Source organism: Oreochromis aureus, linkage group 3, assembly GCF_013358895.1.
Source record: "Oreochromis aureus strain Israel breed Guangdong linkage group 3, ZZ_aureus, whole genome shotgun sequence".
NCBI lineage: Eukaryota > Metazoa > Chordata > Actinopteri > Cichliformes > Cichlidae > Oreochromis > Oreochromis aureus.
Genome location: NC_052944.1, coordinates 84411877 through 84424529, shown reverse-complemented (window position 1 = coordinate 84424529; position 12653 = coordinate 84411877). Strand labels below are relative to the sequence as shown.

The 12653-nt window shown below is 44.0% G+C and overlaps 1 protein-coding gene across 2 annotated transcripts in view; it reads left to right on the top strand.

The window, feature by feature from the left end:
- Positions 1–1434: 1434 nt before the first annotated feature.
- Positions 1435–12653, top strand: part of LOC116335110 (neural cell adhesion molecule 2-like) — a 660945-nt gene continuing 649726 nt past the window's right edge. The window contains exons 1-3 of one of the 2 annotated variants that reach the window (XM_039608715.1): positions 1435–1730; positions 2341–2673; positions 12184–12522. In XM_039608715.1, the coding sequence (XP_039464649.1) occupies positions 1661–1730; positions 2341–2673; positions 12184–12522 (742 nt within the window). In that variant the 5' untranslated portion in view covers positions 1435–1660. The remainder of the gene's footprint in view (positions 1731–2340; positions 2674–12183; positions 12523–12653) is intronic. The other variant, XM_039608716.1, reaches the window with a different exon arrangement.

Sequence of the window (12653 nt, the reverse complement as noted above, 5' to 3'; positions counted from 1 at the left end):
GTCAGCAACAGTATTGTTTTCGTGTCCAGGAAAAGGCTCCAATAGCAGCTATGAGGTCGCCCAACTCATCGCAAGACATGGCAAGCCTTTTTCAGATGGAGACCTCATAAAACGCTGCCTCGTTAAAGTCACCGAAATAATGTGCCCGGAAAAAGTGCAGGACTTCAACAACGTCAGCATGTCCAGAAATACAGTTGTGCCACGCACTGAAGACTCGTCAGCGTCAGCCAACATTAAACTGCAACTGTCTGATAAAGCTGTGCTTTTGTTTTTACTCCATCGCATGCGATCCGAGCACTGATGCCACAGACACCGCACAGCTGCTAATTTTTTTGCGGGGAGTGGACGAGAGCACGAGCGCTTTAGGTGAGTAAAAAATATATTCCACAGTACCCGTGTGTTAATGTGCAGGTACACATGCTTCAAATATCAATAATGCGCATCAATTCTTTTGCGCGCCACTTTCTTATATGCGTTTTTCTTGTTAACACACAGAGTACACACCGCTGGGCACAGCGCACGCACACGCAAAGTCAGCTGATCTCATCTGATGCAGATCTGCTCCTTGATCAAGTGATATTTGTCCGGATTTTTGCCACGAGTGGCGCACGATCAGCACCGCAGCTGGATGGCCCGATTTACATACCCAGCGCAGCTGATACTCACCAGAATAATTTACTAAAATTATGCACTCATGTTATTAAGTCCAGTTCAGTCTGTTAATGTTGATAACCGTTTCAAACGAACGTTAACAGGTGTGTTGCTAAGCCTAAGAACTTATATAAAAAGCTTGAAATGTACCCGTCCCATTTTACCCTTTATTGTTTTTTCTCTGTGCTGTAAATCTTCTGTCTAAGAAGAAATCTGAGGCTGCTGTTCTGAGAATGAGCTACCAAAGCTTTTTCTGAATAAATCAATAAAGATCCATTTATGGGAAGCTGTGATGAAGGCAGTTTTGTCTTTAATTATATTCAACAATATAACACATTTGACCACTTTTAAGTGATTTTTCTAACTTTAATACGCTACAGTTAAGGTTATATACCTAATTTCTAGTAAGTGGCCCAGCCCCTCCTACATTTGTATGTATGTGGCCCTCAGTGAAAAAAGTTTGGACACCCCTGCGCTAGAGCCAGAGTAGCTGAGATGGAACAAACCATTTTTGGGAGGGGGGAGGGGTTATCTCTACTTTTGTTGTTAAAATGTACAGTATGCTTTTTATATTTTTAGTAGTGTGTCCCACAAACAGCAAATATTGTCCTGTGCTGAAGCACCCCCAAAATGGGCTAAAATCACCCCTGATATGTAGTAAGTTCTTTTAGGGTGTTTTTTTTTTTTTTTTAAAGACTTTGGCTCTTCCACGATGTCATTTCTCTCTCCTACAGTGTCCGTCACAGTTACATACGTTTGCTGATGTGGTGACGTCATTTAAAGACAGCCAATAGAAATTTCCCTTACCGAGGAGTTGGCAACACAGAGCAGTAGTAGTGAAATCGGAAGTGTGGAGTCAGTTGCTTAAAACTTTCAGCTTTTTTTAAACCTTAAATTTAATCTCATCCGGTTTTAAACTCAGGTTCAGTTATTCGCTGAAATTACCGTCAGATTTAGACTTCAGAACAAACCAAAAAAGCGCTAAATCATCAGTAATAATGACACGGAAATGTCTGCCTTAACTGCACCACGTTGCTCCACTTTGCTGTTTGCTGTCGTCGTCGTGTTCGTCTCTGCAGGTGAGGTTTACAGTTAGAAACTAAACTGAGTTTATCTGACAAAAATAGAACAAGATCGACTAGTTTACATGTTGTTAAGAATAATAATAATAATAATATGGATTTAGTTTGTCTGTGTGGACACGAGGGTGGGTGGAGTCTGTTTTTACTTAACATCTGTAATCCAGCTGTGACAGAGACAAAGAAGTGTAATGTGTGTGTCAGTGTGATGTGTTGTAGTGTCAGGAGTCAGTATACAGCTACAAAGCTTTTTGTTCAGTGGATACAAACAGCTGTAGCTCCATAAAGGCAGCATGCAGAGACTCACAGTGTCTTATAATGAGAGGCTGCTTTCTCTCACACATTATGTTCACTTATTATCAGCACATGTTGTTGTTCTGTGGAAGCTAACATCTTGTAGTTTCTGACACTTTGCATGTTTAGCATGAGGCTAAAATTCCCCCTCAGTGGGTCACTGGTGACCTGCTGGATGTTCAGAGGTTCATTAAATCCAACATGACTAAAAACTCACATGTCAAAGGAAATAAACCAAATTTTTAAAGTCAATCATTCTGATCATAATTGTACTTTGACCTTTAACCTCTCTGCTCTGTGTTGTTTCCTCTTTCAGACCCAAAGATCATTATAGCAAAGTCTGGACAGGACGTCACTCTGAAATGTCGAGCTCCAAACGACAAGACCAGAGCTGTAGAGTGGAAAAGAACTGACCTGTTGCCAGAATATGTGCTTTGGTACCAGGATGGACAGTTTGCTCCAGCCAACCAGCATCCATCTTTTAAGAACCGGGTGGATCTGCAGGACAGAGAGATGAAGGATGGAGACGTGTCTTTGATTCTGAAGGATGTGACGATTAATGACGCTGGAACATACGTGTGTAGTGTCCTCACGGAAAGTACCGGCTCATTGACGCTCATCAGTATCGTCTATTTGAGTGTTCCTCCAGGTGAGTGAGTAGAGTTGAGTGTGTGTGTGATCAGAGGTGAAGCTGCTTCCTGGTTGTTGATGTGTGTTTGTTGTATGGATGAGCTGGTGGATGTCAGAGGTAGACAGATGTTTCTCCAGCTGTTGTCTTTGTGGCTGGTAGTCTAGAGTTGTAGAGCAGCATTGTTTGGGTAAGGTTAGAGCAGAAACAAAGACATTTATGAATCAGTCTCTTCTTCTCTTGCTCTCTAACTCGTCTGTAAACATGTGTGGGGAAACTCAATGTTAAAGCCTACAGCTGGAGGGGGAGGGGAGGGGTGAAGCTGGTGGTTGTGAGTCTGTGAAAGTGAATCCTGCCGGTGCCATAGCTGCTGAAAACGTACTTAGTGCAGACACAAAACGTCCATCAGCTTCAAAGTGTGTCAGAAAAATGTCCACATGATGACTGATGGATGAGAGAGGTCCCATTTTTGTTGTTGTGCACAAATCATTGAACAACACAAACACTTAGAGCTGCTTTCAGTGCTGCCTGTTTTGTTACTGCACACATTTCTGATGGTCCTACAGTCCAACGTAGCAAACATCTCCCTGAAGCCTCTTCCTTAGAGACCAAAGGTTGGATCAGAGCAGCTGAAAGGACACATCTATGAATGCAGTCAGAGACTTTCTCACAACCTCACACTTCATCTCATCACACTTAGGTTCTCTGTTAGTCACTGAGATTACAGACTCACACATTTATAATAATGTAGATCAGCAGTAATAATAACACACACACGTCTGCAGTAACTGTGTCAGTCTGCTCCACTTTGCTGTTTGTCTCTCCAGGTCAGATGAAGCTGTTAGAAACCAGAAGTTCAGAAGAATTATTTTCATATTGAATCAGTTTGTCTGTGTGTGTGAAGGCATCATCAGGGTAGATGGAGTCTGTGTGGGCTCAATGTCTCTCACTGTAATCTAGAGCTGGGCGATGAAATGATAAAGATCATTATTGCAAAATAACTTTTCCTCAGTAGAAACATGAAACACACTCAATAGAAAGTCAATAGAATTTATTCCCTCTTTGTTTTGACAGGTAACACAACAATGAAAATAGCGTCAGGTTGAACCAATCACATGGCAGGAACAGAGTTAGTCACATCAGGTTAGAGTCTAACCTTCCCAAAGTGTGGGGCCCGCCCCCTAGGGGGGGCGCAGAGCCATTGCGGGGGGGTGCGGCATGAAAAGGGAAAAAAACAAACAAAAAACAACGCTTGGACACTGCTAGCACGGGGCGCCTACACAAACACAAAGCAGGAGATGAAGCATTGCTGAATATGTTTCCAAACCAACTTCATTCTAAGCCAAAGACTAGAAAATATGGTGAAGCATATCTTCCCTTTGGCTTCACCTGCACAAGTGCCGAGGTAGGTCTCCCTGCAGAATTAGTTTTCCCTTCATCAGAGGAGCGCTGGGCTGTTCAAATCACAGACAAACAGTATCCCACATTCTTGATTTTTAGTTCACAAACACTTGTTGTAATAACTAACTACTCCTAACATTTTGGAGATGTTAGCTCTTTATACGGTAAAGTTACAGCGGGATACAAATAATATCAGGCTGATCCTGCCACGATTTGTTCCCCCTGTTCAAATCACGGACAAACAGTATCCAACAGTTGTTTATGTTTTTGAACCCATTTTGCAGAGGGATTGAAAAATGTATTGATAGCAATGTTGAATATTATTACACAGGAAAAAAACAACTACATGTAAAACAATTACACTGTGACGCCTCTGCCTTTCTAAATGGAGGGACAGTAACTGCGTGTGTATGTAAGCGTGTAAAACCTGCAGACAGTCAGATTCACAGTATTTTGTCTCTATCTGCTATTTTGCAATTCATCTAATGTAAACAATAACGTGGCGCACAGCGTGACGTGAAAAGAGGCACATACCTTTGACGTTGCGTGACGAACTCTGTATTCCTCGTCCACACGTAAACGCAAAAAAAGGAGTTTTAAAAAATCTCCGTTCTCGGTGATTCGAAACGCCGTTTCCGTGTGGCCGAAACAGCTGCGTTTTCAAAAATACCCGTGTAGGTGTGGACGTAGCATAAAACAGTTAGTAGTTTATTTTCTTAATACCTGTAATTTATTGCCGTTTACTTGTATTTGCTTAATTGTTTTCTAAATGTTTGAAGTGTGAAATAAACCGCAATGGAGCATGTTACGTCCCTCTGCAGCCCCTAATCATCTCAATGTGTTCAGCTGGTCCTAATTGGCCACACCTAGTCAGGTGTGGATAAAAGCATACCTGAGGCAAGCCTCCAAGGAGTGAAGAAGGAGGGGAGACGATTATTGTGGTCGACGCCAGGTACAGGGTCTGCTCCTCACTGAGTTAACTGGCGTGGTTTGTGATTTGTCTTTTGGTGGTTTGGTGTGTGAGTGAGGTAAGTAGGAGAGTCGGCCGAAGGCCTGTACAGGTCCGGTAAAGGTCTCCTGCAGACTTCTTCTCATAGACCAGGGTTGGCACCCGATGGAGAGCGGGAGGAGTGAGTGGAATAGTATGGATGGTAGTGAAGAGGAAGAGATTGGCGGTCAGGATGACGAGAATGAGTGGGGGAAAGGGGGGGAAGAGGCGCAGAGCTAGTGAAAGGAAGAGGAAAAAGAGAAGTGAGGGTAGTACGGAAGGGACTGACAGTGAAGGTAATGAAGAAGGAACGAATCTGAGTATGAATGTCATTGTCAGGTTTGAGGAAGAGGGTGTGAAGAAAATAGATCCACTTAAGCTGACAAGAGCACTTAAGGCACAAGTTGGGGAAATCAAGTATGCTAAGATCCTCAGAGATGGAAATTTACTGGTGGGTTGTAACACAGAAGTGCAGGTGGAAAGAGCAAGGAAACTTGTGGGGGTGTGCAAAGTCAAAGTGAAGACTACTGCAAGAGTAGGGGAAAGGAGCACTAGTGGAAATAAAGGAGTTATTGTGGGTGTGCCGTTGAATGTAAATATGAAAGACCTGATGGAGAATTTGAAACTGAGAAATGGGGAAGTTAAAGGAGCAAGGAGAATGACGAGAGGTCCGGAGAAAGTAGAAACGGAAACTGTGGTGGTGGAATTTGACACGAAAGAAGTACCAAAAGAGGTCTTCTTTGGATTAATAAGATTCAGTGTGAGGGAGTTTGTGCCTAAACCAATGAGGTGTTTCAATTGCCAAGAATTTGGACATATTGCCAAAATGTGGTGGTGGTTGCTGTCTTCTTTGATATAGAAAAGGCATATGATATGCTTTGGAGAGACGGTCTACTGATTAAGCTACATGAAGCAGGGGTAGGAGGAAGTATGTTTAATTGGGTGTTAGACTTTTTATGTGACAGAACAATTCAAGTTAAAATAGGGTCACATGTTTCTGAGCCGTGTGTGATAGAAAATGGAACTCCTCAGAGAGGTGTAGTTAGTCCAACGGTTTTCTCACTTATGATCAATGATATTTTTAAAGATGTGTCTGGTAGTTATGGTAAATCACTTTTTGCTGACGATGGAGCATTATGGGTGAGGGGGAAGAATGTTGACCATCTCGACCAAACTTCAAGAGGGGATAGGTAAAGTAGAAAAGTTGGGTGTAGAATGGGGTTTTAAATTTTCTGTTGAGAAAACTAAAGTAATGTTTTTTACAAATAAGAAAATTGGGGGAAATAAACACTTACACTTGTATGGGAAAGAGTTAGAAAGGGTGGATTGTTTTCGTTTTTTGGGTGTGGTTTTTGACAAGAGATTAACTTGGAAACATCACATAGAGCACGTTGTGGGGAAAAGTAAAAAGGTTCTTAATATTTTGAGGTGTTTAGTGGGACTGACATGGGGTGCTAATTTTGCTGCACTTAAGAGTATTTATCTCACGATGATTCGATCAAGATTGGATTATGGGTGTGTGGTATATGGATCAGCGGCTAAGACTTCCTTGAAGAAGCTGGATGTAATTCAAGCTCGAGCACTGAGACTTTGCTTAGGGGCAGTAAAAACAACACCAATATGTGCTCTACAAGTGGAATCGGGAGAAATGCTGCTGTATATTAGAAGGCAACAGCTGTTGGTTAATTATTGGATAAATTTGAAAGGTCATGACGAAAACCATCCTGTTAAGAAAGTGTTAGGGACTTGTTGGGAAAGAGGAAAGGTTTTTAAAAATAGTTTTGGGTGGGTTGGGGATGATAGAGCAAGAACTTTTAAAGTGTATGACAAAGACTTCAATCAGACAGTGTTGTGGCCTTTACGACCCATATGGACATTGAAATATATTGACGTAGACAGATCATTAACGGACACTAAAAAGAGGAAAGTGACCACAGATATTTGTCAAAAATTCTATAACAGATTAGACAGCCTGTGGGACTCCAGAGGCAGCTGACAGGTAACGACAGGCCAAGTGGAATGCGACTCGGGCAGTGGCTGAAGCAAAAACTTGGGTGTGGGAGGAGTTCGGAGAGGCCATGGAAAAAGACTTTCGGACTGCCTCGAAGAGATTCTGGCAAACCGTCAGGCGCCTCAGGAGGGGAAAGCGGTGCTCTACCTGCACTGTGTATAGTGCTGGCGGTGCGCTGCTGACGCCGACTGAGAAAATTGTCAGACGGTGGAAGGAATACTGAGGACCTCCTTAATCCCACTGACACGTCTTCCGAGGAGGAAGCAGAGTCTGGGGATGAGGGGAATGACCCGCCAATTTCTGGGGTCGAGGTCACTGAGGCAGTTAAACAACTCCTCGGTGGCAGAGCCCCTGGTGTTGATGAGGTCCGCCCGAGTTCCTGAAGGCTCTGGACGTTGTAGGGCTGTCCTGGTTGACACGCCTCTACAATGTTGCGTGGAGATCAGGGGCAGTACCCTGGACTGGCAGACCGGGTGGTGGTCCCCATCTTTAAGAAGGGAGACCGGAGGGTGTGTTCCAACCACAGGGGATCACACTCCTCAGCCTCCCTGGGAAAGTCTATGCCAGGGTGCTGGAAAGGAGAGTTCGTCCGTTAGTCGAACCTCGGATACAGGAGGAACAATGCGTTTTTCGTCCTGGTCGCGGAACACTGGACCAGCTCTTTATCCTCTCGAGGATACTTGAGGGTGCATGGGAGTTTGCCCAACCAGTCTACATGTGTTTTGTGGACTTGGAGAAGGCATTCGACCGTGTCCCTCGGGTGTCCTGTGGGAGGTGTTGCGGGAGTATGGGGTGTCTGGCCCACTGCTACGGGCCATTCGATCCCTATACAACCGCAGTAAGAGTTTGGTTCGCATTGCCGGCAATAAGTCGGACTTGTTTCCGGTGGGTGATGGGCTCCGCCAGGGCTGCCCTTTATCACCGATTCTGTTCATAATTTTTATGGACAGGATTTCTAGGCGCAGCCAAGTAGCGGAGGGCTTTCACTTCGTGGCCTCAGAATCTCATCTCTGCTTTTTGCGGATGATGTGGTTCTGATGGCTTCATCGGTGGGGGCCTCCAGCTCGCACTGGAACGGTTCGCAGCCGAGTGTGAAGCAGCAGGAATGAGGATCAGCACCTCCAAATCTGAGGCCATGGTTCTCAGCCGGAAAGGGTGGAGTGCCCACTCCGGGTCGGGATGAGTTCCTGCCCCAAGTGGAGGAGTTTAAGTATCTCGGGTCTTGTTCGCGAGTGATGGGAGAAGGGAGCCGGAGATCGACAGACGGATTGGTGCTGCGGCTGCAGTGATGCGGACGCTGCACCGGTCCGTCGTGGTGAAGAGGAGCTGAGTGTAAAAGCTTAAGCTCTCAATTTACCGGTTGATCTACGCCCCGACCCTCACCTATGGCCACGAGCTGTGGGTAGTGACCGAAAGAACGAGATCGCGGATACAAGCGGCAGAAATGAGCTTCCTCCGAAGGGTGGCTGGCCTCTCCCTTAGAGATAGGGTGAGAAGTTCGGCCATCCGGGAGGGGCTCAGAGTAGAGCCGCTGCTCCTCCGCATCGAAAGGAGCCATCTGACAAGGATGCCCCCTGGGCGCCTCCTGGGCGAGGTGTTCCGGGCATGTCCCACCGGGAGGAGGCCCCGGAGGCAGACCCAGGACGCGCTGGAGAGATTATATCTCTCGGCTGGCCTGGGAACGCCTTGGTGTTCCCCCGGATGAGCTGGAGGAGGTGGCTGGGGAGAGGGAAGTCTGGGCTTCTCTGCTTAGGCTGCTGCCCCCGCGACCCGACCTCGGATAAAGCGGATGAGGATGGATGGATGGATAGATTAGACAGCAAATACAGTGACTTTTTACAGGTGTATACAGATGAGTCAAAAGATCCTAAGACTGAAGCAACTAGTGTGGCAGTGGTAATTCCGGAGTTAAATATCAAGATTGCGAAAAGAACATCAACTCGTCTGGGTGTATATGCAGTTGAATTGTATGCCATACTGCTGGCTCTAGAATGGCTGGAAGACAGCAAAGTCTCCAAAGTCCTGATATGCAGTGATTCATTGTCCGCATTATTAAGTATTCAACAAGGACACACAACTACCCATCAGCAAATTCTGTATGACATTCTTTTTGCTCATCATAGACTGTCTGACCAAAATAAACGTGGTAATAATGTGGACTCCGGCTCATGTGGGTATTTTGAGTAATGAAAGCGCAGATAGGTTGGCCAAAGCAGCTGTTAAAAGAGTCGACATAGATGTACAGATACTAGAGATGGCACGATACCACTTTTTTATGTCCGATACCGATACCGATATCATAAATTTGGATATCTGCCGATACCGATATTAATCCGATATAGTGTGTTTTTTAATCAATAAAACTGTTTTTTTAATATCTTTCTGCATTTTGTATAAGTTCATACTCAAGTTTAAATAAACAACAACACTAAAGCTATTCTGTTATACCTGTATGTAAAAAATACACTGCACCCAAAATATTTCATAGTTCAGCAATACTGATCAATCTAATAAACTTAAACCTACTCCATCCTCCCTATTCTGGTATTTTAAAGAGTACTTAGCAGAAATATTAAGCAACCTAACTAATAGGGTTGCAAACTCCCAGGAAAAAAAAAAGGGAACCACCCCCCACCCTCCACCTCATGATGCTTAATCGATGTAATCAACTTTAATTTGATGCAGTGTGAAATAAAAATGCACAGAAATAAATTATTTTTCAAGAATAATTAAATAGATTCAACATCTTTCTACTACAGAATTGCAGACTGCACAGATGGTATCTTCCCAAAGGAAAAAGTACTATAGCTTACTGGGGTATATTAGACATTTAACAGTTACTATATACAGTAATGGACTTCTATACATTTTACATCAGATTAAAACTTTGGGTGTAAGATTCAGATAATTATTTATTAAAAGCTAGACATTTTAAATGAGAATAAGAAAGAAAAGTATGTCTTTGTGCCCCTTTTCCTGTTAATGCCCTATCGGCCCCCTGGCTAAACTTTGCTAGATCCGCCCCTGCACAGTTACCAGCCGTCAGCTACGTAGAAAAGGATCCTGGTCTAGAAAGTAATATTAAATAAATTCTAACAACAGCTTATCAAGCTTAAATGCGCTGCTGTTGTTCAGCTGCTGTTTTCCTCCTTGTGGTGCAAAGTGGGCCAAAAACAAACAAGAGAGACGGACTTGCGACAGAAAAGCCGATCAGCTGATCATTAAGGAGTTTCATGAAGTAGCGGCAGGAGAGGGAGAGAGAGAGAAGAGGCAGACGCTCCATATATCGGTGGTTAAGCTTAACGCAGGTACGCTTTACAAACATTCAGAGATGAACTTACACACTTGCTTTACTTCTCTCTGGGATAACTTCCTCGGAGATGAAATGCTGGATTGCTAGCAAGGCTACAAATACACACAGCCGCTCTATCAGGTGACGCACACTGCTCCGACTGCTACGGTTATGAGCCGAGTTACGCCGTGTCGCAAGTTTTGTGAGGTGCTTTTTTGATATTTAATGGATCGGATTACATTTTTTATTTCTCGCCGATATCCGATCCAGTAATTTACGTCAGTATCGGACCGATACCGATACCTAATATCGGATCGGTCCATCTCTAACAGATACCATTGTCAAAATCTGAAGGGAAAAGTGTAGTTTGGACAGAAAGTAAGAACTTCTGGCAAATGGCATGGGATAATGAAACAAAAGGGAGACATTTATATAGGGTGCAAAAAACAATAGAAACTAAGAGGAGTAGCGGATTAAAGAGACAAGAGGAGGTTGTTATCAGTAGAATACGAATGGGCCACTGCTTTTTAAATGGTACTCTTTTTAGGATAGGAAAACATCCGACTGGGTTGTGTGATGTGTGCACTGATATGGAGACGGTTGAGCATGTACTCCTTAGTTGTAGGAAGTATGCAAGTCACAGGAGGGTGATGTGGGGTGAAATGAGTGGTGGAAGGGAACTTACGTTTGAACAAGTGGTTAATAAGTTAAGTCATGGTGAAGGGAAAGTGGTGGTTTTTCGTTTTTTGAGAAATACTGGTCTCATCAAGAGGATCTAAGGATTCAGGAGTGACGGACGATTAACAGCCAGGAGATGGCAGTAATGCAACAGTTTTGGATGCAAGCTGCCGTTAAACTTGACTGAAGAAGAAGAAGCCTCCAAGGAGCTCACTTGTCTTTGCCTTGGTGGCACCGGCCATTTTAGCCAACCTGGTAGTCCATTTTAAGATAAAACCTCTTCTCACCTACACTCTGCTATTCGTCTCCTTTTTTTATGTTGCGGCTTTTGAGCCGGGTCGTAACATAAGTGGGGGCTCGTCCGGGATTGTTTGGACATTTTAGTGGAGGCTGAATATCAGTTTTTTGTATTGCTTTTAGGTGGGTGAGTGATGGTGTTCACTGTAATTGAGCAAACTCTCTTTAGTTAGTGTGTTTCAGCTGGGTAGCTGAGCTGCCCTTCCATCGAAGCACTTGTTTGTTGTTTTGCTTTGTTGTTTTAGTTTACTGTGTTTGGTGGTTATCCTGGGTGGGGGTACGCTTCAGAGTTTGGTAGGAGACTATATCTCTGGTCTGCTGCCTGCTCTCGAGTTCGCGTTTAAAGTTGCCTCGAGCCCGGTACACCACTGAAGACTAGACAGGTCAAGTTTTGTTTTTAGCGTTTTAGGCTGGGAGTTGCTCATAGTAAATCAGTGGCACCAAACTTGGCAGGAGGTTTGAGACCATTCATTAATTATGGTCTGTATAATTAATGCAATTTTTTTTTGTAAAACAAGGGGGGCCCAGCAAAAAAAGTTTGGGAACCACTGGGTTAGACTGAAGCTGAGTGTAGGAGGCGCAGCCGACAGCTGCACATGTGCAGATGCTGCTGCAGTCACACACACCAGTGTGACAGGAGTGTGAGAGAGATTAAAGAGAAAGAGACAACAGAACATGTTCAACTATGAAAACTCCACTTTAAAACATTTAAAGAGCTGCTGGATGTTCAGAGGTTCATTAAATCCAACATGACTAAAAACTCAAATGTCAAAGGAAATAAACAAAATATTTAAAGTCAATCATTCTGATCATAATTGTACTTTGACCTTTAACCTCTCTGCTCTGTGTTGTTTCCTCTTTCAGACCCAAAGATCATCCCAGCTGTGCCTGGACAGAATGTCACTCTGACATGTCGAGCTCCAAACAACAAGACCAGAGTTGTAAAGTGGAGCAGAGCTGACCTGGGAGATAAACATGTGCTTTTGTACCAAGATGATCAGTTTGTTCCAGCCAACCAGCATCCATCTTTTAAGGACCGGGTGGATCTGCAGGACAGACAGATGAAGGATGGAGACGTGTCTTTGATTCTGAAGGATGTGACGATTAATGATGCTGGAACATACGAGTGTCATATCTACATGGAAGAAACGCACTCATTGAAGATTCTCAGCATCATCTACCTGAGTGTTGTTTTTCCTCCAGGTGAGTGAGTAGAGTTGAGTGTGTGTGTGATCAGAGGTGAAGCTGCTTCCTGGTTGTTGATGTTTGTTTGTTGTATGGATGAGCTGGTGGATGTCAGAGGTAGACAGATGTTTCTCCAGCTGTTGTCTTTG